The following is a 27,314-nucleotide window of genomic DNA, read 5'->3' on the forward strand; positions in this document are numbered from 1 at the left end:
TTCAACTAGGTCCTCTCCTATCCGCAGAGTTCTTGAGTAACCAGATGGATTGAATTTGTGACAGATTGCTGTGTTACCTACTAAGTAGTTGTTTTTCAGTGTTCCAGCCTAGCTATATCCTACTGGCAACATCAGCTGCATTAACCGCATCATAAGCTTTCCCGACTCTTGGGCCAGTAGCCACATCTCCCAATGATGCACGAGTGGAATCGAATCTTGGTGGTTCGAAGAAAGTAGAACAGTGTATGAAGATGGGGTGGAGGAGAAGACGATCACAAACTGATCTCGAGGATGGGTGCTTCTAGTTATTCAAGCGCAATTAAGGCGTGGTCTGAGGATTCTCAATTGTTATTTTACAGCTCAGAGCAGTTAATATGCCTTTTTCTCCACACAGTCAAGGTAATTGTCTCACAGTAAAAAGCAAAGGGCGTTCCTTTTAGGCCAGGCAGATTTCATTGACGAATATCGTGGGTTGTTAATGTTACTGGAATAGAACTTCCGTTTGTTACTCACAAAAAGGCGTGAGAAGGGGAGAAAATATTAAGAAATCAAAAGATTAACGCCATATGTATATATCAAGAAAAGCAACACCAACCTGGAAGCAAGTCAATCATACCACCGCGAGTATTCCCACCCGTTCAGCCTCGCCTCGTTTACTGGTATATAAGGTTGTAGATTCAACTTTTGGTATACGTCCCGAATCCGAACTCCTTGTATGACATCTTCGGATTCCCAATCGTCATCATAGTCCGTACATGTCGAGCCACCAAGAATTGAAATCACAAGGTCTGTCTCCATCGTTCTGCCCGTCATTTGTTCTATTTTACGCCATCCAGGAGAATCAGTGTTGCCCCACCAATTGGTGGCCGGGTTGTCAAGCCCAACCACATCACGATGGAATAGGAAGGCCTCGAACAGTTCTTCCATTCGTAGACCATCCTCTCTTGTCTGTGCATCCGGGTTAACATCAGTACAGTTTTATTTGGCAGTAGAGAAATATATGTACCGATAATTCATAGAATGTGTAACTCTCACTAAAAGCAAAACAGGAAACGAGGATTCCAATTCTGAATATAGGAGGCTGCTGGACAAGCATGCGACGCCAGCTTGCTTCAGGACGAATATACGCTTCGAGCTTCTCAGGTCGCTGTAGCATATCCACGTTGGCTAACAAGGTTAAATTCGAGTTGAAGAAACCAGGAAACTTCTTTGCCAGTAATGCATTTTGCACTTTGATATTCGCGGATGAAGAGTTCATTGGGATGAAAAAGAGCGCTTTTTGAATAGCGACTGATTCTTGGATTATTCTGTGCCAGGTCTGGCATGTGCGCTGGGCTGTGAGAAGTGTTTGCGTGTCTAGTTGTAGGAGAATTAATTCGAGAAGCTCGAATGTTGAGAGGGCTATAGCTTGCGCGGTTTGGGTTGCCATTCTTGGGGTTAACTTGGACAGTCAAATGTTGTCTGCAGTGATTGTTTTGCTCGCCGACATGTCGTGTCCACGCCAAGCCTTGTTTTAATTGGTTCTTCAATTTTCTCTTGGCATGTCCTGGCCATGAATCACTATATTTGCTCCCCAAGCTGAGGTGGAGAGGCTATTCAGACCCTTTCGTGGTTGTTTTCCATTGAGATGCCGTGAGCCATTAGGCAGCGAGATTGGCGCCTATCATGCCAAGAAAGTGGGGATCGGTGTCTGGTACTTGAATAGACCGGAGACAAAGCTTGTCAGCATCTTTGAACAACAATGTCGCCCTATAATCACAATCATATACTTGGTAAAATATGCCCCGGGGACTCGACAGCAGAGAGGCAGGAAACCTTGAGCCGGGAGCGAATAGGGACGCTAGGAAACTGGTTTCTGAAAGACAGGCTCACGCAAGAATGGATCAACGGCTCTGGTCTACAGCTTCTCTGGGCTTACGGACCGGGTAAGTATGGTGCATTTCTATCGGCATGGAAGTGCTAACAGTCAACTAGCTGCAACGGGAAAGACGTATATCAGCTCTCTTGTTGTTGATCACATAAGCTCAAAGGAGAGCCAGTCAGGAATTGCAGTATTCTATTTTGATGACAGCCATCCACAATACAATGTCGCGGACTTTGGTGTTGCATTTCGTTCTGTATCGAGACAGCTCATGACTCAAATCATTGAACCTCCAACTGATATCCTCGACTTAGCAGAGGAATACTCTGCCTTTTACTCTCTGGATGAAGGTGAATCTGGACTATGGAGCCTGATCACCTCGTCCTTCGAGTCAGTTTTCGTGGTATTTGATGCTGCTAATGCCTCTGAAGCTGCATTAAAGGATATGCTCGTCTGCCTTGGAGGTAACGATGTTCAGAATTCTCGTCTGCACATTCTTATAACCAGTCGCTACCCGCCGCCCCGTTCACTTCTGCGAACCTACAAACTGCCTACCATAGTAACCAGGGCAAGCGACGATGATCTCATGACTTACATTATGCACGAATTAGGAGATGTATCAGGCGAGAAACATTTATATCCAATACCAAAAGACGTTCGTGAGGCTATGTCCGATATAATTGAAATGTTGGACGGCATGTATGTGTTATTGTCCTCACCATTACTACACAGCTGCTGATATTAGAAAAGCTTTCCTCCGCTCCCTCGGTTCGGAGCTATTTCAGATACATTGAATGAATTGGCTCAAGTGCTATCTAACGTACCCTCTTCGGAAAAGTCCAAGGCACTTAGCCAGCTAGCATTAAGTCATATAGAAAAAGCAGAACACGAAAAGAATCCCATTCAGGTGCTCCACCTAGTCTCCACACTAGAAGAAATCGGCTATAAGCCAACAATACCCCAGATTGTGGACTTCCTACGCTTTCTCGGCTTATATAAAAACGAGGACAATGACTACACCACTCACGACGTGGCAAATATGTGTGCTCACTTTGTCTCTTTCGGCACATGCACCCAAGCGATGCGAATCCGGTCCCCTCTTCTCCAAAGCCATTTGTGCGAAGAAGTCTCCAAAAGCAATACCAAAGGGACAATGCTCCGTGCCGCCCTATCCTACCTATCACAGGAGGACTTCCAAAGGGGAGCCTGCACTTCATCAGCGAGTTTAAAGAAGCGCTTCCAAACTCACCCTTTCCTCCCATTCGCTTCACGGATAATCTCACTCTATACCTCTAGAGTACCTCACCAACAGGAAGCCCTCGACGACTTCCTGCGATTCGCATCTCACCGCGGCTCCATCGACTCCTACCTTCAGGCAGCAGATGCCTGGCTGTATCAGGATGACGACAGCTACGACGAGCTTGAAAGCGCTGAACAGCGCTGGGCGTATTTCCCGCGTGGTTATGGACCGCTCCATGTTGCTGCTCATATTGTCGGTGGACGTCTCTTTGTCAAGGCTCTACTCCAACAGGGGGGGGATGTCGAAGCACAATCAGGGAACGGGCAGACGGCGTTGCATGTTGCTGCTGGGATTGAGGATGAGTCTGAAACGGCGAGGACTCTTCTTGAGTACGGAGCCAGTGTGTCGGCGGTTGATGATGATGGAGAAACGCCGCTGTCTATTGCTGTTGTTGAAGGAGATCTAGAGACAGTAAAGTTACTTGTCGAGTTTGGTGCTGATATTGGGAGCCTTGATACATCTATACTTGTGGAATGTGCTGAGGAGAGGAGGGATGTTGTTGAGTATTTAACTGGTCTGGGTGTGAACTTTCCGGATGAAGATCAAATGGATGAGGATGATGAGGAGGCCTGATGCTTTCTGAAAAGGATATATACAGACTGTGTTTTCTTTTATTCCCTTCCATGCGTATTTTGTATGACATTATAAAATCACTAAAGGACACTTCTGGAGCGAGTCGGTGACGAATAACCTTTACTTGCCGAGATTTTCTTCTCTTGAAGCTATCTCCGATACCTTACGCTTCAGTTCGATGAGACATCTAGTCAAATGTCTTGTTTGCAACGAAAATCTTGGTACTCAGGACCCAGAGCCAAGGAGCTGTGCCAGGTAACGTAAACGAGGGGGCGCTACATGGAGCATGACAAGGAGCTACATACAAGGTAACATCGTCCTTACCAATTTCGCCAATGGCTAGTGGACGTCCAGATGCAGCATGTAAGTATCGGCGGTTATCCAGGTCCCAGTATGAGCTTGCAGAGTGGGTGACAGATTTTGGTCTCTGAGAGCGTTAACCCTACCTACTAATGCAACTCTCCTGCAGACTAACGCCGACCCCGCCTGCCACAGCACTATCAGGTTGATCCCATAACTGACGTCGACACCTTAAGGCCCCCTCTATTGATGTGGTGTAATCGTATTCTTTCAACCAGGATAAGAAGGGACATGTCAAACTGAGGCCTTGGTGGATGGATTCGGATAAAGAGCTTAGTAGCTCAAAGATCTATCTCGGCTTCTGCAAAATATGACACGACAGGCCAAGAAGTGCTTCTACATGAGGAGCAACAGTGCATCTGATTTCACACGGGGCTGACCACACTTGCAGTAGTGTTGTTACAGTCTCTGACTAAGAATATCTGCCGGAAGATACTTCCGCTTTGCTCTAGGATCCTTTGCAGATTGAGGAGATTTGCGTAAAGATTCTTCTGAGTCTCTCAGACCACAATACTAACGACACAATCACAAAGCATGTATACTCTGCGAAATATAAGGATCGATCCAAGTTGTGCCTGTTCCTTTATCAATATAAACCCGTCACTGTTGATATGGTTATGTCGGGCCGGGGCGGAAGGCAATGCTACGTCACTCTCCACCTACCGCACAGTCTGACGAAACCACTCAATGCATTCCCTGGTTCACGGACAAAATGGTTGGCCGAAAGGAGTACGCAACGAGCTTTACAGCGCGGGGTATGCGGGGCTTAGTGGAATCCTTTCGAATTGCTTGCAGGCTCCAAATACGCAGGTGCTACAGGTAGACACGTCGCCCACTCTGCCACTTCACATTGATAGACTTCTGACAGGGATCCCAAGTCCAAGGAAGCAACTAGATGAGGGAATCTAGGCGATAAATACCGGCCAGGAGCGCCGGATATATCCCAACAGCCAGTTAACGTCACCAAACGTGGGCAAACAATCGTATCTGGCAATCCTACATCTCTACTCTTCAATTTCAGTCATATCTGCTTGTAGTCATGTCTTCCACATCCTATCCACCTGAGGACCCTACCGACAAGACGAATGCCTCGCGAGGACTGATCACCAGTCTAGAGCCCTGCGTGGTGTACTCAGACACCGACCCGGCACGAGCCATTTGGGACAATGATTCTTTTGACTTCTTGGCAAAAGAGTACCCTCCCCATTTCACAAACCCATCTCTCTGGAGGCAGTCCCAACTTTGCCAAAAGCAGGGTCTATTTGGAGTTCGACCTGGAATCTACCAGGTCCGGGGGCTCGATCTTTCGAACATCACTTTCATCGAGTGTCCGAACACAAAAGGCGTGGCCGTTATCGACCCGCTCACTTCTGTTGAAACAGCCAAGAAGGCCCTTGAACTGTACCAAGGCCAGTTCCCAGATAGGGCTATCAAAGCTTTGATCTACACCCATTCCCATGTGGACCATTTCGGCGGAGCCAAGGCCATCGCAGATGCTGCTGGCGAGGGTCTGAAGGTGTACGCCCCTAATGGATTCCTTGAACATGCCGTGAGTGAGAACGTCTATGCTGGAAACGCCATGGGCCGTCGAGCGGTCTACATGTACGGCGAGTCTCTGCCACGACAGCGGGACGGCCAAATCGGCTGCGGACTAGGTCTCACCGTTTCAACTGGTGTATCGGGATTGATTCCGCCCACGACCGGTATCAAGCGTACGGGGGAGAAAATCATTGTAGATGATGATCTGGAAATCGAATGTCAATTAACTCCTGGAACCGAGGCGCCGGCGGAGATGAACATGTATTTCCCTCAGTATAACGCTCTCTGCATGGCTGAAAATGCTACTCACACTCTCCACAACATCCAAACACTGAGAGGGGCTTTAGTACGCGACGCCAGAGTTTGGGCCAAATACCTTGATGAGGCTATCGTGCGCTATGGAAAGGATGCCCATGTTGTATTCTCTAGCCATCATTGGCCGACATGGGATAACGAGAACGTCAATGAGTTCCTGACCAAGCAGCGCGATCTATATGCCTATCTGCATAATGAAACTCTCCGTCTTCTCAACACAGGCCAAACAGGTATAGAAATCGCCGAAAACTTTCATCTTCCACCATCCTTGAACAACACCTGGAGTGCCCGCGGCTACTATGGTTCGATCAGCCACAATGTCAAGGCGATCTACAATCGCTACATGGGCTGGCTCGACGGGAATCCTGCTCACCTATGGGAACACACACCCGTGGCATCCGCAAAGCGCTACGTGAAATGCATGGGTGGGATAGCGAAAGTGATCGACTTGGCTAAAGAGTACACAGACGAGGGAGATCTTCGTTTCGCCGCAACACTCCTCAACCATGCTGTCTATGCTGACCAAAACAATGACCAGGCTAGAAGCGAGCTCGCATCAGTTTATCGCAAACTGGGGTACGGCGCGGAAAATGGCGTCTGGCGTAATTTTTACCTTACTGGAGCGCGCGAGCTGCATCCCCAGAATAAACCTGTCGGTTCCCAGCTAGCCATGTCAGCTGAGTTATTGATGGCTCTTGATTTGGAGCAATTGTTCGATACTATTGCTATGCATGTTGATGGACCCAAAGCATGGGGTCGGTCACTCACGATCGACTTTATGATCACGGACATGAGTCGGGGATGGCATTTGAACTTGAGCAATGGTGCCTTGACTGGCCATGGAATTGAGTACCGCGAGCCGTCGAATGAGAGAGACGCGTCTTTGGTGATCTGGTTGACGCACAAGGATCTGACTGCTTTGATTGCTGGAGACAGAAAGGATCTTGGCGGCCTCACCACGGCCGGAGATGTGAAATACTGGGAAACGTTAGTGTCATTGCTCACTACGCCTGACCCTGCGTTTGCGATCGTGACTCCCAGAGCGATTCAGGGCTCATCGACCTAAGATGGACAATATATAGGCCCCACGCAACGCTGATGGGGGAAATGAAGGGGTTTGCGTCTTTAGTACCTATTCGATTCTGGTTATATGCGGTTCTGGTAGTCTGGTATTCTGACGGTAATCAGAGCGTCTATTAATAGTAAAAGTATAATTAGTAGGAAGTTCATATTGTATATTGTGAACCTATCAATTAGTACTGAATACGTCCCCGAGTACATAGCAGGGCTACCACCTATACAGACAGCCCTTGGATGACTGATACCGATTAAATCGAACACAAGACCATTCCCAACGTCCTTGATCTGCAGTCATGAATGGAACCCGATTTGCATGACAGAGCTGTGTCCAATTAAAGCTTATTTTAATGACAGTATGCAATTCGGAAGTCTAAATCACTAAATCACCTCGGATAGCAGGTGGCTTCGAGCTATGGAGCGAGCGTATTAGACCTCAGATTCCATATAGCGAGTTAACTGAATTCCTGAAATGGTCATGCGTTATTGAATCGGGCCATTGCTGCCTGTCACACTAGTTGTTTCCTAGACCGAGATATTACTATCTCATAAATCGAGATAAGGAGCATAGCTTTATGAGCAGTAAAGGCAGGGAATAGAAGTATATGGATTGAGACAAGACTCATATGTCTAGATACATTCCAGACATCATCCTTCCATCCGGCCAACACTCCCAGGTACCTAAGCACGATCTCTCAGTCGCATCTAGGAACGCTTCCCTCGAACCATGAAACCAAACTTGGACCGAGCAGAGGCCCCCAAGCCTCACTTCCAGTTCATTTCCTGTAGGAACAACACTCCAGACCATCTAGCAAGAGCACTTGCAAATATTCCAGCCAAAAAAACAGTGCGACGATTCAATGCCCGAGCTGATATCGCTCTTCTTGCATCCATGAGATCTCACACCCTCACCGATACATTGCGCGTTGCACCGACCAGCCCAGTCGGTCTTGCAGCCGCCTTCCGCGGTCCAGGACTTTCTGGCTTGAACGTTCGCGGTGTCTCTGGCTTCAGCTTCAGCGGGTGCCGCTGCGGCGAAGGCCATCAGGCCGGCCATGACGACGAAGAGGGACTTGAGCTGCATGTTGCTGTTGTGATTGGGGTTACTGACTGCTCAGTGAGTGAATAGTTAGGTTTTGGTGATATCTTTTGAGCTAATGGGATAGGGGCATACAATGTGGGATGATATTGGTCTTGAGATAACCAAAATTGGTGAGGTGAAGATAAGGTAGGCAAACAATGACAGTGAAACTGTGAAATGAAATTGTGGTTGATGGGATCTTGTCAAGAGCAGGGAGTATTTACCAATATTTATATCTTTGAGTGCGACAAGGCATTGGCATGATTCCCTGATAGCAGAGTACCATCACGAACTATACGAGCAAACAGTCCTACAGGAATGTATAGAATCCAGCATAAACATTGTTATTGATGGAAGTATCACACGAACAGATCCACCGCACTAAGAAAGATTAAGAATCAATCTGCGAGTGGGTTACATTATACCCATCGAATCGCGGGGATAAGCTATGATCGGCATGCTTTCTGCATGTCTATAAATATATTTACTCAATGTATTGGTCACTTACTGATGTGGGGTTGTCAGGGACATATACGAGGAGCCTCACCAGCAACAAGTTTCATCACTAGTGTCATATCATTTCCTGAATAGGAATACATGACTCTTCGTATTTGTTATGATCGACAAATCATGACTCTTGGCTGCTATCTTACTCAGGCTGGTATGGATATGCATGCTCGTATTCGCTTTTTCTCTTGCATGCATGGTTGCATACATCTACAGTCGTATTCTACGTAACCCTTGCGCTCCTATTCGTATTTGTGCATATTCGCTTCAGATAATGATGTAACCAGCTTGATATTTCTTGGACGGTGAGCACAACCGAGGAATATGAAGTGCAACTACTTCTCTACTACATTGAATAGGCCCACCGCACCTTTTACAATTCGCTACAATGTGGCCCCTTATGGGAGTAGTTGGCACCTCCTACGCGCCTTGGTCATGGTGATAAAGGTTCACCACGTTATCAATGGTCAAATTTACCAGAGTAACCATCCTTATCTCGTTTCGTTTGGCTAAATAGATCTTCTCTAGCATTGAACTATGGGCGATAGGCATGCACTCAGTAGCCGCGAGGCGCTTTAGCGACAGACTCATCTCGCGCTCGCCATCGGCCTTTGCGAGTAAGTTCATAGTCCTCTATTGGATCTGCGTGGAGCATGGCAGTAACTAACACACTAATCAGGTTCCGGGTGCCCTAAGTCCACTTACCCTTTCACTGACAGTCTGGAACTTCTCACCAAGGGCACATGCGGCTAGGATAAATGTATTCGTATCACCTTTTCCTGGGGGCCTTGGGAGATCATCGTATAATAATAGGATGCTTGATAGCTATAGTAGGCAGAGAGCAAAAGTGTCATAAAATGAGTCTCTCTTGAAATGGGAAAGATCCCGCCCTCGGTGGACATATCCTGAAACGACGAGGATAGCATTGGAGAATGCGTTCGATTGAATATGTTTAAGGTCGGATAAACCCCCATCTGGGTCTATAGAAACTTCAGAATGGGCTATGAATTTCGCATTTAGCGGGGGTAGAATTATCTCATATATGTACGGTTGGTACAAAATCCAATCTTTCACAAAGACTACTACTACGTTCTCTAATATACCACATCGCTGGAACTGTGACATGGGACGTGCTAGGATAATCAACAAAAGGGCCCAGAGAGCCCTATACACGTGGGCCTCATAAGATCGACACCGACAACCAAGATTTACAGAGAAATATCAGGGATACGCACCGATTGTCTGATTGTCATTGGCCTGGCTACCCAGGATTCGGCTTAGCCACATGAAGATATCAAGAACCTGGCCACTAATGAACAGGTTCATGATAGTCTACAGTAATGTTTTCAATAGGATACACCTCCTCTCGAGCCGCCACTCCATTGGTTTTTCTCTAAAAATAAACAAGCATGGCCTTTTATGCAATTCATATGGAGCGAAACCATAAAGCCAATGAGAACTTGGGCATAAGCGCCCTGGCCCTAACACGGAGGACCTGAGAAGCCGCCCCACAGGTGCTGAGCGATTAGACTACTCCGGAGGTCCGCCGACTTGGGTGGAGACTTAGACCCTTGTTGTAGAGGCGCAGCGTTACTGCCAAGAAGGCTGAAATGGGAATAATTGTCTTGTTAGTGAAAAGACCCCGGTTTGTTAAAGAGGGGAAATATGTTAGCTCGAGAGCTAGAAAATCACGGACTAGGGGTTCATTTCACTAGGAGCTGTCAGTGTTCCGGTTCACACCGAAAGTCCAATTTCTCTTTTGAAATATCCTAAGACATTATTAAACCCTTTTATGGCCCTAGAGAAAAAGTAGAAAAAATAATAATTAACAGATTGAAAAAAAAAACCAAATTCATTCCGGCCGCATCGGGCGCTCACTATCAATCTCGAATACCGTAGGTCGTTGGTTCAGAGGCATCTCCACGGGATTCTTAGGCACGAAAGGCCCATACTGCTGCATGTATGGAAAAGCGCTCGCTTGTAGCGCCTTCATCTCTTGTACCTTCTTCCGATACATGCGTCTTTGGAAAACAAGCAAGCACAACGTCGCCACAAGACATGCGCCTAGCCCTGCTCCCACGCCAGCTCCAACGGCAACTGTAGTGGACGTAGCATGACAGTCGCCATTACAGGTGGCTGATTCGTTGCTCGTGCCAGCCGTGACTGTCGCGGTCACAGTCGCCGATGCAGAAGCTGAACTGCTTGGATTCGTTGAGTTCGAGGAAAGCATCAATGTACCCATATCTAGTTCAAATGCACTGTCGCAACAATCGGAGCCACTCAGGCTGCAACACCAGTGCCTCAGACTCTTATCCGGACAGGGGAGGATGTGGATGCCATAGTCTGGTTTCATTGCTGTAAGTGATAGATTTATGGTTAGCCGTTGTCTCAGTGTCTTTCAGAACAACGCAGAAGAAGCTAATTCCTTACAGTCAGGACAGATGTTGAGGCAGTCAGAGCTATTCCATCTCGAATCCGTGCAACCATTTTGCAGAACGAGGCCGGTATACGGCTCGACCTGCGCGACGCAAAGCCCGTTTGAAGTGCAAACATCGTTTGGGTCACCATTTTGTTTATTGGTCGCGCAGCAAGGGCTATTTTCTTTATCGGGAAAACAGGGCTGTTGCTCACCCAGTGTACTGGCGCCGTTTCGCCAGTAGCATTGTCGAGCAATCGTGTACGGTAGAATGACCACTTGGATAAAGAGCCACAACAGGGCTTTCTGTAAGGTATTGAGATTGAGTAGCATTCTGTCAGTTCAGCAAAACATGGGGAGGGGTGTTATGATGTGGAATAATTAAGTGGGCGCTTACAGTCCATGATTGGGATTGTCTCTGACTAAAAGGCTGGGAATCGCCGCTGGCGCCGTTCGACTTTAGGGCTTTTAGCGCTGCAGGGACCGGCGCTTATGCATAGAATACAAGGGTTCGAAACACCGACGCCAAAACACCCTTAGTCTGCCTTGTGTGTATGGAGATTTATTATCCCAACCGCTCATGCAATGTCTGACTCGCAATGGTCCTGGGCGCTGATGACCGAGATTGAATACACCACCCTGGAACCCACATTAATTGTAATCACACTGTCACTCCACAACTGTCCCTCGCAAAGCAGGCGTATCACTATCAGGGCCCTGTCATATTTGATACGGGTGGGGGAAGAGGGGGGCAACATGAGGTGAGGCCCGAGGGATAATCGCGAAAACCACTTCACCACAAATAGCACACCACTGGTTGTGATATTAAGTCGGTCATACTTACAAGGTCTGCTCATATTGGGCTTCTTCCAAAGGCGCAAGTTCTACCAAACGTAGCAGGGATCGACAAGTGCGGTGCCTGATCCCTGCACCTGCACTGCGCCGCTGCCATGAATGGGACAGCGTCAAGATAGCTCAAGTCATACCCACTCACGGCCCTGACTAGACTACTGTCAAAGGAGTTCTTCCGCTTCTGAGGTGACGCGCGAGTCTGCCCTGCTTGGTCGAATTCTAGGAAAAAAAAAAAAAAAAAGAAAAGAAAAGAAGCGATTTAACACTTGAATACGGATCAAGGAAGATAAGACCGGCTATAAATCAGCTTTCGTTTCTCTTTCGTCTCGAGCTCTGTATCTGACCCCCCTCGCCGCCAATTTCGCAATACCCTAGACTTATGTAAAACATGGAATCTCACTTCCTATCCAGGCGGCTCTTGAAAGTCTCCACACTTCTGTGTCTCAGCCCTGTTCTTGCCTACGGAAAAGGGGAAAATGGAAACTCGAACTTTGATGTTTTCGATTACATCGACCCGTTTATTGGCACATCCGACGGAGGTATAACCCCACAAGCCTCTTCTGGAAGTGAACGAACCAAGGATTAACTGCATTCTAGGGCATTCATTCCCTGGTGCAACATTGCCATTTGGTATGCTTTCCAGTCCATAAGGTAATTGCCATCCTCGTCTAACCAAGATTCCAGGCATGGTCAAAGCCGTAGCAGACACAGACGGAGCGAACCAAGGAGGCTTCGCGTCCGACGCATCGTTCGTCACTGGCTTTTCACATACACATGATTCCGGAACAGGTGGTGTAAGTGTATTCATCGTTCTCTGTTCATTGGCGCGGGTTTGTTAACTATGGATTGTAGCCCGGATCGATGGGAAACTTCCCTATATTCATCCACCCCGCCTGTCCGGATGATAATCTCACGAAATGCAGTTGGCAAGAATCAGATAGATCCGTTAGATGGGACCGCGAATCGACCAAAGCCCAGCCAGGGTTCTTTAGCATCTCGTTGAACAACGGTGTCCATGCGGAAATGACCGTGACGAACCATTCTGCTCTATATAGATTCAGCTTTCCAGAGGCTGCTCCTGACTCCCTCAATCCGGTTGTCCTAGTGGATATGGCTGACCTTCATCATTCACGACATAACGGCACGACATCGGTAGACCCACACACTGGTCGATTTACTGGGAGTGCGACCTTCGAACCTAGCTACGGGGTTGGAACATACAGAGTTCATTTTTGTGCTGATTTTCATGGTCCTAGTATTCGCGATACTGGCATTTGGCTGGATGATGAGGTCAGGCCGGGTAAAAACACAGTGTCACTCAACGCTAGTGGTTCAGGAGGAGCGTTTGCTCGATTCACTCCACCTCAGGCGAATGGCACGATGGATGTACGAGTTGGAATCAGTTTTATCAGTGCTACACAAGCCTGTTCCAATGCGGAAAAGGAGCAGCCTAACTTTGACTTTGAAGATACCGTGGCGAGAGCTAACGCTGCGTGGAAGGAGAAGATGGGTGTCATCAGTCTTGACACTTCTGGTGTTTCCACGGAGCTTCAAACTGTCTTTTGGAGTGGTATATATCGTACCATGATCAGTCCACAGGACTATACTGGGGAAAACCCATTATGGAAAAGTGACGAGCCTTATTATGATAGTTTTTACTGGTGAGTGAGAGCCTTTTCCTGCGCCTTTTGCTAAAATAACCTTATAACCCCGCATAGTATCTGGGATTCATTCCGTGGTATCCATCAATTGATCACACTGGTGGATCCCCTTTCCCAGTCTCGAATGGTTCGAAGTCTTGTAGACATCTATCGTCACGAAGGTTATCTCCCTGACTGTCGGATGTCTTTTTGTAAAGGTTTGACGCAGGGAGGGTCTAATGCCGATGTTCTCATTGCCGAGGCCTATCTCAAGGGCATTCCCGACGTGGATTGGGACACTGCCTACAGGGCTGTGGTGAAGGATGCTGAAGTCGAGCCTGAGAACTTTAATGTGGAAGGTCGTGGCAGCCTTCAGAGCTGGAAGTCACTTGGATATATCCCTATCCATGATTCCAACACCACTGCCAAGGGACTTCGCACTCGCAGTATATCAAGAACCGTTGAATATGCATATGATGACTTCTGTATTGCACAGATGGCAAAGTCCATGGGCCATGATGGCGACTATAAAAAGTATATGAAGCGTGCCACCAACTGGGAAAATGTTTTCAAGCCTAACCAGACATCTTCTTGGCGTGGTTCTAATTTCACCGGATTTCTTCAGCCCCGAAATGCGGATGGTACTTGGGCATATCAGGATCCGATGTTCTGCGGCCCATACCTGCAACCCGATGCGTGCCTTATGGATGAGAATGCGAAGGAGACTTATGAGGGCAGCTCTTGGCTTTATACATTGTACGACCCTTCCCCAGTTGTATTGACCCCAGTGGCTAATCTCACCTGATAATAGCTACGTCCCTCAGGATATGGCCAAGTTGATTAGGGCTCTCGGTGGGAGGTCCAAGTTCATTGATCGTCTGTCATTCTTCCACGATTCGGGTCTCCTTAATATGGGAAATGAGCAAGCTTTCTTACCAGTTTTCCAATTCCACTACGCTGGACGACCCGCCCTGTCCACGGAACGCGCACACTCATATATCCCACGTCTATTTAATACAAGTGTTGGAGGCCTACCGGGAAATGATGACAGCGGAGCAATGGGCGCCTTTGCCGTGTTCAGTATGCTTGGTCTATATCCTGTGCACGGCCAGGACGTATATCTTATCTCTGCGCCATTTTTCAAGGAAGCAAGTATCCGAAATAGGATCACAGGTAACGTTGCAACGATTCGAAACATCAATTTTGATCCGCTGTATAAGTCTATCTATATACAAAATGTGACCCGGGACGGCAAACCGTGGACAAGGAATTGGATTGGCCATGACTTTTTCATCGAAGGCGGAACCCTTGAAATTACATTGGGCGATAAGGAGAGCAACTGGGGCACAAGGATCGAGGACCTACCCCCTAGTATGAGCGAATATAGATGGTGATCCGCATCGGTTATCGTGTGGGTGCAGCTTGGCTGGCCTCTTCCTGTCTGCGGTAGTCAGCTCTGGTAGTGCAGTGGTTCCCAAGAGATAAAACCCATGAGGGTTATGAATACTCGTAAGGTTGAAACCTGAACTTGTAGATATTGATACTGAGAAAAATGTGTGAACGCTGGAAGACCAGGGTTATGGATGTTCCAGAATTCGTGGTCATCTTTCTATGAAAGGATCAAGAAGCCGGCGATTCAACAAGATAGCCGCACTGAGAAATTCTACGTCACTCATACGGTGAATCGTCTCACAAAGACAGACAGACAGATTTAACCTATCTGTAGAACCAGATATATATAGCCAATGTATACTTGTTATTGCCCTTACTCAAACTGATTTCAGGGGATTGATGGGTTCCCCTTGGCTCATCCCAAGTTGTTCAATTTCGGTCCGCAACGCAGATATGCTAGGAAGCATTGGAAAGACTCCGACAAAGTATTGGTATATACGAGTGCGTCTGCTGGATAGGATGAATTAAGAAGTATTATTTGTATGTTCAACCCTCCCGAATTCTTTCTACTTCCAGTGTGATAAGTTGTGTGATGCCCTCCGAGAGGAAGTTAATTTCATTCAACTCCGGATAACGTCTGCTTAGGTAGTCAGTTGGGGTGGAATAAGTAATGTTTAGAGTAGGCGTGTGACAGTCCAAGATAGTCAGTCGCTTTGAAGGGGAAGAAAATCAGGAAGCCGAATTGGATCGTGAGGTGACTCAGTACAATGAAGTTATGGAGCGTCTCGGCTACCGATGAACCATGGTCTCTGCAGTAAAAGCCATGGTCGGTGTGATATTTCTGTTCTTCCTCGCTGTCAACGTCCAAATGTTACTCGCAGCAGAGATTCTAGCCGGTATTCGGGATATCCCGAGTTGTATGTCTTGTTATTCGGATGGTATCACATATATAGATCCAGCGGGCCGCTGAGAAACATGCGATTAGTATATCGAATACATCATTCGTTGTCGATTGTATGGAAGCCCCCACCATATCTCCGGTTGTTCATCTCTGATTGTGTCTGCTCTTTCTCATGTCCCTTGGTCTTTCATCAATCGCCACTATGCCATCCTAGTCGCATGAAACCATCTTGATGGTTCGCCGCTCCTCCAGGGTCCAAGAAGCAGTCTGAAACCCGTTTCTTTGTCGGCTTTTGTGGTATTCCCCAGGCATCCTTCAGAGTGGCTTGCCTCTTCGCTATCCCTAAAGACATGCTCGAGAATTGTGACTTGGCTTGGGCGCTTTGTGATTCATTGTATGATAAAACTCCCTCTGCTGCGGGATACATCTGTTCACTGTCCTCTGCTGTCCACGATCTGGACGTCTGTATGGCTACCTGGTTAGAGCCCAGTTTCTGTGTATTTTTCGGCTTTTTGTTTGAAATCTCTTCGCCGGATCAGCTTTCCCTGAATCCACCTTTCAGTCTCTTCATTGGCAATTAAAGTCTCAGAGCTCAACTTTTGTGTTCGTTAGGCTTCTTATTCGAAGTGTCTTCGCCCATGTGAAGCGCCTCTTCAATTGCGAATTTCCAGATCATGACCTGAAAACCATGTCCGATTTAGCATCAAGGCGGCGAACTTCAGAGGTCCTATGAAAACGATCCTTTTCGGTGGTTTTTTCGTTGTCACGGTGACCTTTGGCGTTATCATATATGTGGGAAACACCGCTCAAGGATCGTCACTCGGCTTACTATACGGCGGCGAAGAAGGTCTTGATTGGGATGATGGGGATACATTCAAAGCTCTTATCCCAACTTGGTCATGTATATGGCTGATACCTAATTAGGATCCGCCACTGTCTAACTGCAGGTGAGGTGCGTACATACCGCCGGCCAGAGAAAGGTGTGTTCGAAAGGATGTACTAGGTCAAGGCAGAGAAGGTTCGAAGTAAAGTCTCTGCTGTTCATATTCTCTCCAATCTCCTTATGAGCACTCTCTTCAGCCAATTGTAAACAGAATATTGGGTATGATTGAGCAGCACTGCGCATTGCTGTCACCGTAGCTTGTCTGGAAGCTTCATGGTATTGCACCTGAGGAAGCGATACGTTCGGAAATTTTCGGCAGATGGTAGCTAGGGAAGCATGATTAGGCCCGGGCTTGTTCGTGGTCTCAGAAGATTTCTGTCCACCCTGATTGCGTCTATACTCCTTTCCTTTTTCAAACTTTCTTTTCTCTTTCTTTTTCTGGCTGCTTATTCGGATTGGCAAAGCATGCGTGCTCGAAGAGCTATTGTCCGTTAAATCTTTCCCAAAGGCGACATTGTTGGGGCATTTCTTTTGCAAGGGAAGAGGAGAATTCTGGTTCCGTTTGTTCTCCAGAGTGCTGTGGTCAACCCATCATCCAACGAAGACGCTCAAGTATCGTACGAGGTTTTCTCCACGATGAATCCTCAATGGCCTGAATCTTCTCTCTTGGCGAGCCTTCCAAGTCCTCGGTAGAGATATTGCCAGTCCAGGTCAATATGAGTTTGACTTACTAGAGACTCAGTACTGGCGACCTTGAGCTCCAGGATTTAAAGCTCGGTGGCACTGGTGTGTATTGTTATTCTCTTCCCAAAGAAGGATGACGGAATGAGAAATCAGAACTGCTGTAAGTAAAAGTGTAACTGAACTTCCAGAGGGTATCGAGGTGCGTCTAATAGAGAAAGCTATGGGTCGACTATCGTGATGAACGTAAGAAAGATAGGAAGAAAAGGCCAGAAGAAAAGGTGGACTCCTCCCATATGACAAGAAGGTAGCCAATGAATACATGAAGCTTCTTCGTTCAGATCAAGTTTTGTGCCCCCCTTTCTTGTTTCACGTCTTCAGTCAATACATGATAATTGCACCTTGATAAGGCAGTGATGAAATGGAATGAAACCACTACGCCATTCCTCATTACAGATCAGTCTCGTGAACGTGGTGAGCATCGCAGGGCTTCCTACTCACTTGGCTGAGTTAATAGATAAAACTACCCTACTCCTTTACATATCACAATATTATGGTATAGGATTGGTACAGATATCGCGATACTACTTAGAATGTAGCGAACTCTACACGTAACGATGAACACTTATATATAACAGTCAGTCGGTATCCAATAGTAATATACAAGGAATGGCACTAGAAAATTGAATGATCGAATACAAGTAACGTTCTGTTGGGAGCAAGTCGTCGTCTCCTCTTCATAGTCCGCCGCCATCATTCCTCTGTATAATTGGATATTGCCTCGTTCGAGGCATTTTTGGTTATTCAATCTGATAACTATTCCCCGTTATCTGTGATCATTAGTGAAAGCCATGTCTTGTGGGCCCACGGATGATATCCAGGTGAAGATGTTCCAGACTAATAGCTATCGCCCACTTCTATCGGCGCAGGTATGAGCCTCACTGAGCGATGACAGTGAAAGTACAACGTGGCCAACAGCGTTATTGGGATAGAATCCAAGCTGCTGTGGTAGCTTAATAGCTCCCTTGTCACTTGTGGACGGTACCTCACATCCTCAAAGTTTACAGTCAACTGGTTCACAATAAAGGAGCAGTGATTGGTATGGTGGTGTAGGTAAGTCCGTTCTACGATATCGAGCTGCGTAAGCAAAAAGACAAGGTATAGCACTGTCCCTAGCTTTCGTCCTCCTCTTCATCCTTCTCTCCATTCTCCTCTTTATCTGTCTCTCCATCTTCCCCTCCATCCCCCTCTTCATTCTCCTCTTCGTCTTCAGGTAACATCCAAAGTTCGATCTCGTCCACGTCAAATTTAATTTGACAGTCCCCCCGCCAGGCATTAGCAGCATACATTGGTTCGAATTGATCAGATACATTGTGGGATACAATCGCCCTCTTCGCGTCTTGTCGCAACATCAGTGCAGCACCGTTTCCTCGTTGTCCGATGATAAGCTCGCCTCCATCCAACTCATGGCCTGGTCGGGGACCATTTCCACGGAAACTGTCCGAAGTATCGCTAAGCTGGAATAGGAACGGTGCGTGCCTAATTTCAAGAAGAGGCACATAGTAGCCAAATAGGGTTTTCTTTCCTGTCTGTAAGTCCTTCCCAGACAGAAGGAGGATAAGCTGAGCTTTGGGAAAGGCATCTAGATCGTCTGCGATGGTGGAGGCCGTGACAGACGTAGTCCTCAAGTCGTAGTACTTGTATTCTTGAAGGTCCCGACTGAGCCCGAAGATACCAAGTGAGCCCATCTGAGCGAAAATGGGCAAAGTGGCTACTTTTCCTGGTCGTGGATTATTCAAAGCGTAGTCTTTATCCTCGGGATCTTTGTAGAGCGGGGTTAAGAGGCACGTTAGACAGTCCATAAGCATTGGCTATATTAGTCAGTCTCACTCACAACTGAAGCGAAGTTTCAGAGGACTTACCATGCCATTACGAGCCGCCTGGTCATACATATCCCAGGTAATTCCGATATCAGGTCTCTGAATAGCACGGTTGACCATACAATCGACAACATGGTCCAAGTCAATCAGCTCCTCGACTGGAACTGTTGGTCCTCGAATGGATGCCATCACCAGCAACTTCACAATAGCTCGAAACTGGTCCTGGGGAATGCTTAGATCAGGAAGGCGTTCATCTCCGGCCAGCTTCCTCGCAGTCGCTCGGAAGCAATCTCGAGGAGGTGGCGCTAGCCAAATGATTTGAGGCTGGATGCTGAACAGCACATCAAGGATATCGTGGAACATCTCATCTCCGTGATCATCATAGTTCGTTTTAGGAAATATACAGGTAAGGGAATCATGACTAGCACAGGCAAAGTCAAAAGCTCTCCGCTGTGCCTGGGCCTTAGCGTATTCCGCATCAAACGGGACAGACTTGCCATCTCGGCCCGTTGCAAAGCTCTGGAACAACTGTCTTCTAGAATCTGCCGGCGATCGGGTTCGGCTCCATCTGCATGCTTCGTGGATCGGCCTCGTCCGCCAAGCCATGGTCCATGCTAGTGCACGGATTAGCCCCATGTAGGTGAGAGAATCGGGGATTGGCTGATGAAATGGGTATTGAGACAGGTATAGAAGACTGCGATAAACGAGGGCGCCAGTGTCTCTCATGGATGGAGGAAGAAAGCCGGTGGACTCCAGGAAGGACAGGAATCCAGTCTGAGTGAGTGTCTTGGTGCCATTTTCCTGCACTGCAAGAGAGTCAAATGTTCTGCGGAGATGGGGTAACTCGCTTTCTGACTTGATCACACCAAACTTGCAGATTCTTCGGGTCAGCTTGTATAAAACAGCATCGCGATCCAGGAGACCTTGAGCAGTCAACTCGTCAATTTTTGCGTAATCATTAGGATTATTGATGTCGATGGGTTCGTCCATGTTGGATGGTGGAAAAAAGGAAAAAACAAAACACGAATATTGTGAGAGAACAGGTATGAGGAACAAAAAGAAAGGAGGATGACAAGAAAGGGCAATGATCCCTTTATTTAGCTAAAGTAACAACGTCTCTGCCTGATCCGAGCGCCGCGATCCGACCCGCTTTGGGGGTCAAAAGCCCTGACTCGAACCCCCACTTTTCCCTATATCAAGTAGGCTCTATAGGTCTAGGTTATGAAGACGAATTTAATGAAACAGGGTGTTTGGTAAGCTTACAACGGCCTCTTGTGCTGATCATACAGAACTTGAGGAGCGACATCCTAGCTACTAATGTTGTTGGTCCTCACTTATGTTACACTCTAGGCCATACAACTGTTGTCGTTCCACTTTTGGACCTCATATGGAATGATGAGAGACCCTGGCGATCATGGTTCATCCGCTAGTGCTTTTCGTGGGGCCAAACGTCTTACGGAGTCCCTGGGCGCTGTCATGTCTCGGCCTTTCAACTGAAGCAAGAATAGGCTGTTAAATGAGTCTGATATAACACTAGCATCTGTATGCTATCTGAGACTCTATTGCTTTCGCCCCCATGAAGTACTGATTGAACAGCGTCAGCCTGGAGCATCACCGTGAGCAACAGGAAGGCAACACTCGGTCGGAGAGACGCAATGCCTGTCAACCGTTAGTGGTCTAGCCTTCCATGGGAAGAACATGCATATATCTTGCTGACAGTTATATGGAGGACGAAAAGACATAAATAGACGTGTAGTGGCACAGAAGTCAATGTACCATCAACCGCAATATCCATTCTCTCTTCCTCATTTCTTTCCTCATCTTTCTCAAGACAATATCACATCCGTAAAGTATCACAGTCTGCACCGGTCAAGATGAAGCTCTCCAAGATCCTCTCCATCGTTCTGGCCACCCTCTCCGTGGGTGTCAGTTCCCGTCCCACTACCCTTTCCAACGACGTCCAGCAAGTCCCTGCGGACATCAGGGACGAACCTTTTAAAGTTCCTGTCGACATCGAAAAACGCGCGGGCCACGAGGAAACTGAACGCTTCAAGAATACTCAGAAGTATTTGGGGAAGCAAAAACTTCAGCTGGGCAAAACCTATTCCTTCCAGGTCACCTGGACCCAGGGCGCGGCTGGCTCAACGACTAAGACCACGTCGCCGATCGAGAGAGAAATGAAGAAAACACAACAGGGGTATGGGTTTGATCATACTGGTATTGTCGTTGGTGAGGTCGTCAAGGTCCCTGTCGGCCAGAAGTATGAGCTGGACTTTAAGGGCGACCTTTACCACTTGCGTGCCAAGCTGGAGGGTAGCGGCCAAAAGGCATGGTACAAAACCTGGGTTGAGTCAATACCCTGGGATCCCAAGCCTACTCCAAAGACAGTGACGGCCTTGCACCTCCAAGAGGTCAGCGGAAAGTGGGAGGAAAAGGCTGTTCACGCCAACACGGCCGGTAGATTTTCCGCAGTCTTTCCCGTTTTGAGAATGAGGAGTTTGAAAGCTAACAGTTCATTTCAGCTAGCGAGGTTAGCACGAAAAACGGCAACAGATGGCAAGGCAAACGGAACGACTGCGCCGAGTATGTCAAGGCTTTTGAAAAGGCGTTATAGATGTACAATCAGAGTTGAACTGTGGATTGAACTGCGAATTGAGTAAAGTGTCTGTCGTTGATTGCGGGTGTCCGGAAAATGCATTAGTAGTGCAAAGTGGTGGTAAGAGCCAAGTCTGGGATTTCTTTCTTTCTCATTGCATTTCTTGCTATCTGGATTGGACCAGTGATGCGGAGTGGTAAATGCACAAATTTCCTTGTTAGATCACACATCGTTTAGAATAAATCTCAGGTTAGAGACAGTTCACTTGGCCCGATGAACTAGAGAAGCTGCTGGCAGTAGGGACGTTGTCTCTATATAGAACGTAGCAAAAAGGCAACCAACCAAAGTAGCAGTATTCGACTAGTAAAATTATTGTCCTGAACCAGTGAGACTCTACGTAGCCCGGAACCATTTACAGCAGCCCTGCGAACTAGTAATGGTTGTTATCCGGCACTCTGTAGATCACTGAGGTGGATGAAAGAACACATATCAAAGCTTAAAGTTTTGCATGACAGCACCAACTGAAATGACCCTTGGAATAGACTGAAACACAACTCCTCCTTTTGGTAGAGATTTGCCTACCTCGTAAATGAGGCAGCGTGTTTGATTGACTTAGTATTTTACTGCAGTGTTCACCATAGCCTACGCGATTTGGCTAATTTAATATGTTGCGTTTGTGTATACACGTCATAAGCCTGGACGAGAGACAAAAAGGCATAGAACGCGATAAATGAGAAACTCGTTCAAACGGTAATCGCTCGGAGCCTGATCCTCAGGTCATCCTCAGGGATCTTAACAAACATCTCCCGGCTGTTCAACGTGACGTTCGGATTGTCTAGCCAGATTTCGAATCTGGAGATGATCGCAGCGACAGCCAGCTTCATTTCGACAAAAGCGAAGTCCATTCCAATGCATCTCCTAGAACCTTTAGAGAAAGGCACGAACCATCTCTGCAGCTTCTTTCCTTCCTCTCCAGACCATCGCTCCGGGATAAAGTCATTTGGTTCGGGGAAGAATTTCGGGTTTCTGTTGATGTCATCCAGGTGAAAACCAACTACAGTCTACACGAAGCGTAAGTATAACTATCTCGGGTATTCGTAGTTAAATAAGAGGTATGATTCGAGAGACTTACACCTTTCGGGAGGAAATGTCCGCTTATAACACACCCCGTACTGGGAACCTCGCGAGGCAAGACCGTAGAAAGTGGCGAGCTGAGTCTATTTGCTTCACGGATCACAGCGTCCTTTATTTCCCAAGTCAGTATTTTACTTCAGATAAGAATGCGTTCGTTACTTACAAGATACGGCATCTGCGAGATTGTTGCCAGCTGTATGTCCTGCACTTTAAAGTCCCTGAGGCATTGCACTTCCCGACGTAATTTGACAATTTTCTCCGGATACTTGCAAAGATACACGAGCGTTATGGTCAGTGAGAAAGCTGTTGTGTCTGAGCCCGCGAACATGATTGCAAAAGCCTCATCGACAAGTTTTTCGGTCTGAACCTTGGTCAAATTTGAACCCTCCTGAATCTCAGCAAATGATCGTAGAACGCTATCGAAGATTGTGTTATCGAAGCATCCATCCTTGCCATGCTCTTGAAGACTTCGATAGTACTCTGTCGTTTGGACTACGAACAGAAAATAGGTTGTTCTAGGCTGGTAACAACTGCCTTTAACTAGCTTCGGGACCTACAAGCTACAAATTTTGCGCTTATTCTTTCCTTCTCTTTTATACTCCGAAATACTACCCCAAACATTTCAAATATAAGTGCTTCGGCTCCTGAATACGGCATGGAGGCCAGGACAGCATTCCAAACAGTATCAATACACTACTGGCTACTATACAAAGTCTCGGCTACACCCAAAAACTTTAGTTTCGATGATCATCGGATATGAAGTGGTGAAGGCCCAAGATGTCTTAGTCATATGATGCAAGACGCGCCAGACACTTTGCAATAAGTCGAGATCCTGCGTAAACACTCTTCAGCTGGCTGAATAGTAGAAACTCTAAGCGTGGATTGACTAGTTTCTCCAATTGCTGAGGGTCCTGTATTACTTCCGCTGCCTTCGGTGCAGTGCGCGCACTGCTGATCGGAACAGTTGTGAGCAGGTGTCGGCTAGTCGTGCCACAATGGTTAATAAACTTCAATAGTTAACTAGTGATCTGTACGTTCCTGCTGCAGAGAGTTCAACAAGCTTTATCTTGGTTGTTGATGACCCCCATCTACTATAGTATTACCTGGGTTAGGGCTAAACGTCAACCTCACACCGGTCAATGCTTTGGAACTTAATTTCCAGCCAGTATAAATTAGTTGGGATCAAAGATCTACATTTATGCAAATCTCTAGTACGCTCCACTATCTTTGTAGCATTGGCTGTCTATCTTACAAAGCTTGACCGTTATAACTCTATTATATACATCAGCAAACCTAACCCTACTTACTGAGCAATTCATGGGTGCCGAATCACTAGTGCACTATCTAACCTCGCTACCATTCATTTCTTGTCGATCTCTAGCATGTTCAAAATCTTTTCGATCTGTGATCCACGGTGTGTAGTATCTGCAATAGACCTCCTTACTTGCTCTCTGGCCTGCTGCATTAGTGAAATGATTTTGCGTTCACAATAGTCAAAGCTTCCGGTAGAGTCGATATACTCGACTGCATACTTCCGAACTGTGATATCCTCGCTGCGCTGCTTCAATATGCTCAGCAGGCGAAGGTCCCCCGGCCGAGACCGAATGCTGTGAATAATCGGATACGAGAACTTCCCCTCCCCAATGTCTTCACAAAACCCCTTGTTCGTGGAATAAGTATCGCTTTGTAGATTCTGATAATCATCCCTGATCTGGAAAAGAAGTCCGAGAGTCTCCACAAGCGGGACGTAGTCAGTACCACTGGCACTTTCAGCCTGCATAAGCCGGATTGCTAGCCGGAAGAGACCCCCAGTCTTGTCCAAGGCCATTTCGATGTATTCCACCTCGGACGGACATTGCATGGTATCGCGCCAGTGCAATTCCATGCCCTGGCCGCGGTGTAAGTGGATTAGCTCTTCGGTGTAGATGCTGAATGAAAGCGGGTTCGTAAGGTTCGTCAGCTCTCGTTGTGCGATAAAATAGGCATAATTGGCTGAGTTGATTGTCTGGGCTACTCCGAAGATGCTATGAGCGACTGGGACACCGCGCCGCAGCGTCGATGAATTTTGGATATCGTCAATACTGGAGAATGTGAGCGAGATCCCGACCGAGGATTCTCAAGACATCCTGGCTTTCAGACGTACAGCAAAGAAGCATTGTGCAGAAGGTCGATGATCCGTTTGATCACGTCTAGCTTGTCGTTTGGCACCTCGAGGAATTCGTTAAATGCGTCAATCAGCTTGGCTCGGATGTCCTTGCCAGGGTTTTCTCTTAGATAGTCGAGCGGACCAGTGAGGATCTATTACAATCTATATAATCAGCATTCACGGGTTTCGTCACACAAGGTTTGTTGGAGACCACCTTTTCTTTCTCATCGTCTGTATGGGTTGTTGACTGGATATCTACTTGAATGGATTCCTCCACGCGAACAAAGGACGAGGGCCCATCCGCTTGCGTCCGTTTTCCAAAGTAGCGAGGCATCAGTGTCTTGACCTTTTGTCGAAAACCTACTAAGGAGTTATGATGATGGTTCAGTGGAGTGGATCTAAGGACGTACCTTTCATTGTGAAATGGTGTAAACAGTGTTACCTGCGTTGCGTTGTGTCTCTTAACCAGCCGTGTGAGTGTAATACAGTTTTATATAGCCAGGATCATGTCGAGTAGTGCTGCTGCGCCAAGCCAACTTAGCCATATAGAGTCATAAAGTTCACGTCGTGTCATCTGACATGAGGCTAATGCTATCCTCTGTGAATCCTTCAATAGTTCGCAAATAACTCGTTTTCTAAGAGTCTATTGATCTGATGGTGATATAGGTCGAATCCTTCCACTTCACATAACCTTATTAAACTTAAAGCCTCGGTCCATGCATTGGGCGTAACATACACCAACGAGTCACCCACACCAATGGTAAACTTCTATGCTCCGGAAAAAAAAGTTCTATCAAGTATATAATATAGGCCACGGGGCTCACAGAATCTTAATTATCATTAATCATAACTTCTCAAAGCATTCAAAATATTACCTTCTCAAATGCTTCCTGCAACCCTCTATCCCGTAACCATGCCTCCAACGCCTGCATATCACCCCTATTAGCTCTCTGCCCACTCCGTTCCCCGAGAGAGTCCGTAATTTCCTGCATCCCCGGAAACACCCTCTGCACACCTTCCGTCTCCCGAAACCTCTCGCTGACCTTCTTCTGATGACTGGGGATATCACCCCACGAGTGTGTCTTAATAAACTTCATATAAGCATCGATATCCGCCGACCCACCCTCCAGACACAGCACACCCGGCTTACCCGCCAACACAAAACCAGTGAGAGAATAACCAGGCGCATGGTTAACTAGGTCATCCCTCTTTTCTCGAGTCGACAGAGACGGGAAGTAGAACCACACTCTCACAATTGGTTCAGAATCACCCGTCACAGTCTCGGAAGCGGCAGTCTGTCTTGTTTCGAGGAAACGGAGAGCTTCCTCTCGAATGTATTCAAAGGCCTCGAGTACATCATCTTGAGGCATTGCAGCGGCTAGTCCCGCAACTTCGGCTTTGGACATCCAGTCTGGTTGTCGAAGTGTATAACTTAATGGTGGTGGCTGTTCAATTTCTGAATCCTCGCCTTGTAGGGGGATTGAGATGTTGACTTGGATGGTCTTCTCTCCTTCTATAATGGGTAGATGGACGGCCAGTAGTAAGCTTGACGGTATCCCAGAGGGTTCAATTTTTGGGTCCTGGCACCAGTCGCGCAGCTTTTCGATGCATTGGGCTGTGGATGCTGGGATTTCAACTTCCCCTGGTGAGGGGAACATGGCTGTAATGAGGTCAATCATGGACAATTGTGACTCCATGATATCTGGTGATAGAATAGTCGGCTGATTTTGTGCCATTTTGATATGAAGACCTTGCGGTACTGGTTTTGACAATCCCTCTGAGAAACGAATGCAATGGCTTGTCCTAGCGCGAAGAAATAAAAATTGACAAACTTAACGGTCACTTGGGCTGTAGAGACCGGGAGCTTAATTAGCTGTACAAGGTCTTTAAGTAGCCTAGTGAGAACCCTTGGGTTTCTCTGGTATGAGTAAATAATTTGAGATATAAAAATGTAAGGCCAATATAGAATCATGAATGGTCGAATCAAAGTATGCCGACGTCGGCGTTCTCTAGTTTATTCGGTTCGGAACATCTATTCTCCGCTATAGAGATCCACTACTATATATATCTGTTACTTATTTAATATTCCTGAGTGCGCTAGAGTCATATTCGCGTAGTTCATATATAAATGGCGTGCATGTGTAGACTTTGTCGAAGCATAGCCAGGAAAATTGATAGCA

General features: G+C 47.1%; 9 protein-coding genes across 9 annotated transcripts; 4 read left to right on the forward strand and 5 right to left on the reverse strand.

Annotated features, from left to right (window-relative positions):
* Nucleotides 1–1,779: 1,779 nt before the first annotated feature.
* AO090120000054 (ankyrin repeat domain-containing protein) lies at nucleotides 1,780–3,734 on the forward strand (the record flags this gene model as incomplete). Its single annotated transcript, XM_023237588.1, has 3 exons — nucleotides 1,780–1,925; nucleotides 2,072–2,560; nucleotides 2,612–3,734. The coding sequence occupies 3 exons, from the start codon at nucleotides 1,780–1,782 to the stop codon at nucleotides 3,732–3,734; spliced, it is 1,758 nt and encodes a 585-aa protein (XP_023092406.1).
* Nucleotides 3,735–5,133: 1,399 nt separating this feature from the next.
* Nucleotides 5,134–7,014, forward strand: AO090120000055 (alkyl/aryl-sulfatase; the record flags this gene model as incomplete). The annotated part of the gene is made up of 1 exon (XM_001823771.1): nucleotides 5,134–7,014. One exon carries the CDS (start codon nucleotides 5,134–5,136, stop codon nucleotides 7,012–7,014), a length of 1,881 nt encoding a protein of 626 aa, XP_001823823.1.
* An 819-nt stretch (nucleotides 7,015–7,833) lies between these two features.
* AO090120000056 (uncharacterized protein) lies at nucleotides 7,834–8,368 on the reverse strand (the record flags this gene model as incomplete). Its single annotated transcript, XM_023237590.1, has 3 exons — nucleotides 7,834–8,135; nucleotides 8,200–8,276; nucleotides 8,331–8,368. The coding sequence occupies 3 exons, from the start codon at nucleotides 8,366–8,368 to the stop codon at nucleotides 7,834–7,836; spliced, it is 417 nt and encodes a 138-aa protein (XP_023092407.1).
* Nucleotides 8,369–10,866: 2,498 nt separating this feature from the next.
* On the forward strand, nucleotides 10,867–14,915 carry AO090120000058 (GH92 family glycosyl hydrolase; the record flags this gene model as incomplete). Its single annotated transcript, XM_023237591.1, has 7 exons — nucleotides 10,867–10,970; nucleotides 12,293–12,420; nucleotides 12,479–12,511; nucleotides 12,566–12,675; nucleotides 12,734–13,542; nucleotides 13,600–14,277; nucleotides 14,333–14,915. 7 exons carry the CDS (start codon nucleotides 10,867–10,869, stop codon nucleotides 14,913–14,915), a joined length of 2,445 nt encoding a protein of 814 aa, XP_023092408.1.
* A 3,088-nt stretch (nucleotides 14,916–18,003) lies between these two features.
* AO090120000059 (uncharacterized protein) lies at nucleotides 18,004–19,126 on the reverse strand (the record flags this gene model as incomplete). Its single annotated transcript, XM_023237592.1, has 2 exons — nucleotides 18,004–18,139; nucleotides 18,726–19,126. The coding sequence occupies 2 exons, from the start codon at nucleotides 19,124–19,126 to the stop codon at nucleotides 18,004–18,006; spliced, it is 537 nt and encodes a 178-aa protein (XP_023092409.1).
* Nucleotides 19,127–19,173: 47 nt separating this feature from the next.
* On the reverse strand, nucleotides 19,174–20,248 carry AO090120000060 (uncharacterized protein; the record flags this gene model as incomplete). Its single annotated transcript, XM_023237593.1, has 2 exons — nucleotides 19,174–19,200; nucleotides 19,301–20,248. The coding sequence occupies 2 exons, from the start codon at nucleotides 20,246–20,248 to the stop codon at nucleotides 19,174–19,176; spliced, it is 975 nt and encodes a 324-aa protein (XP_023092410.1).
* Nucleotides 20,249–21,132: 884 nt separating this feature from the next.
* Nucleotides 21,133–21,918, forward strand: AO090120000062 (uncharacterized protein; the record flags this gene model as incomplete). Its single annotated transcript, XM_023237594.1, has 1 exon — nucleotides 21,133–21,918. One exon carries the CDS (start codon nucleotides 21,133–21,135, stop codon nucleotides 21,916–21,918), a length of 786 nt encoding a protein of 261 aa, XP_023092411.1.
* A 679-nt stretch (nucleotides 21,919–22,597) lies between these two features.
* On the reverse strand, nucleotides 22,598–23,316 carry AO090120000063 (uncharacterized protein; the record flags this gene model as incomplete). The annotated part of the gene is made up of 3 exons (XM_001823777.3): nucleotides 22,598–22,915; nucleotides 22,987–23,097; nucleotides 23,152–23,316. 3 exons carry the CDS (start codon nucleotides 23,314–23,316, stop codon nucleotides 22,598–22,600), a joined length of 594 nt encoding a protein of 197 aa, XP_001823829.3.
* A 1,032-nt stretch (nucleotides 23,317–24,348) lies between these two features.
* On the reverse strand, nucleotides 24,349–26,066 carry AO090120000064 (FPP/GGPP synthase family protein; the record flags this gene model as incomplete). The annotated part of the gene is made up of 3 exons (XM_023237595.1): nucleotides 24,349–25,069; nucleotides 25,132–25,286; nucleotides 26,010–26,066. The coding sequence occupies 3 exons, from the start codon at nucleotides 26,064–26,066 to the stop codon at nucleotides 24,349–24,351; spliced, it is 933 nt and encodes a 310-aa protein (XP_023092412.1).
* Between the last annotated feature and the right edge of the window lie 1,248 nt (nucleotides 26,067–27,314).

This window comes from Aspergillus oryzae, chromosome 5 (genome assembly GCF_000184455.2).
Source record: "Aspergillus oryzae RIB40 DNA, chromosome 5".
In the NCBI taxonomy this organism is placed as follows: domain Eukaryota; kingdom Fungi; phylum Ascomycota; class Eurotiomycetes; order Eurotiales; family Aspergillaceae; genus Aspergillus; species Aspergillus oryzae.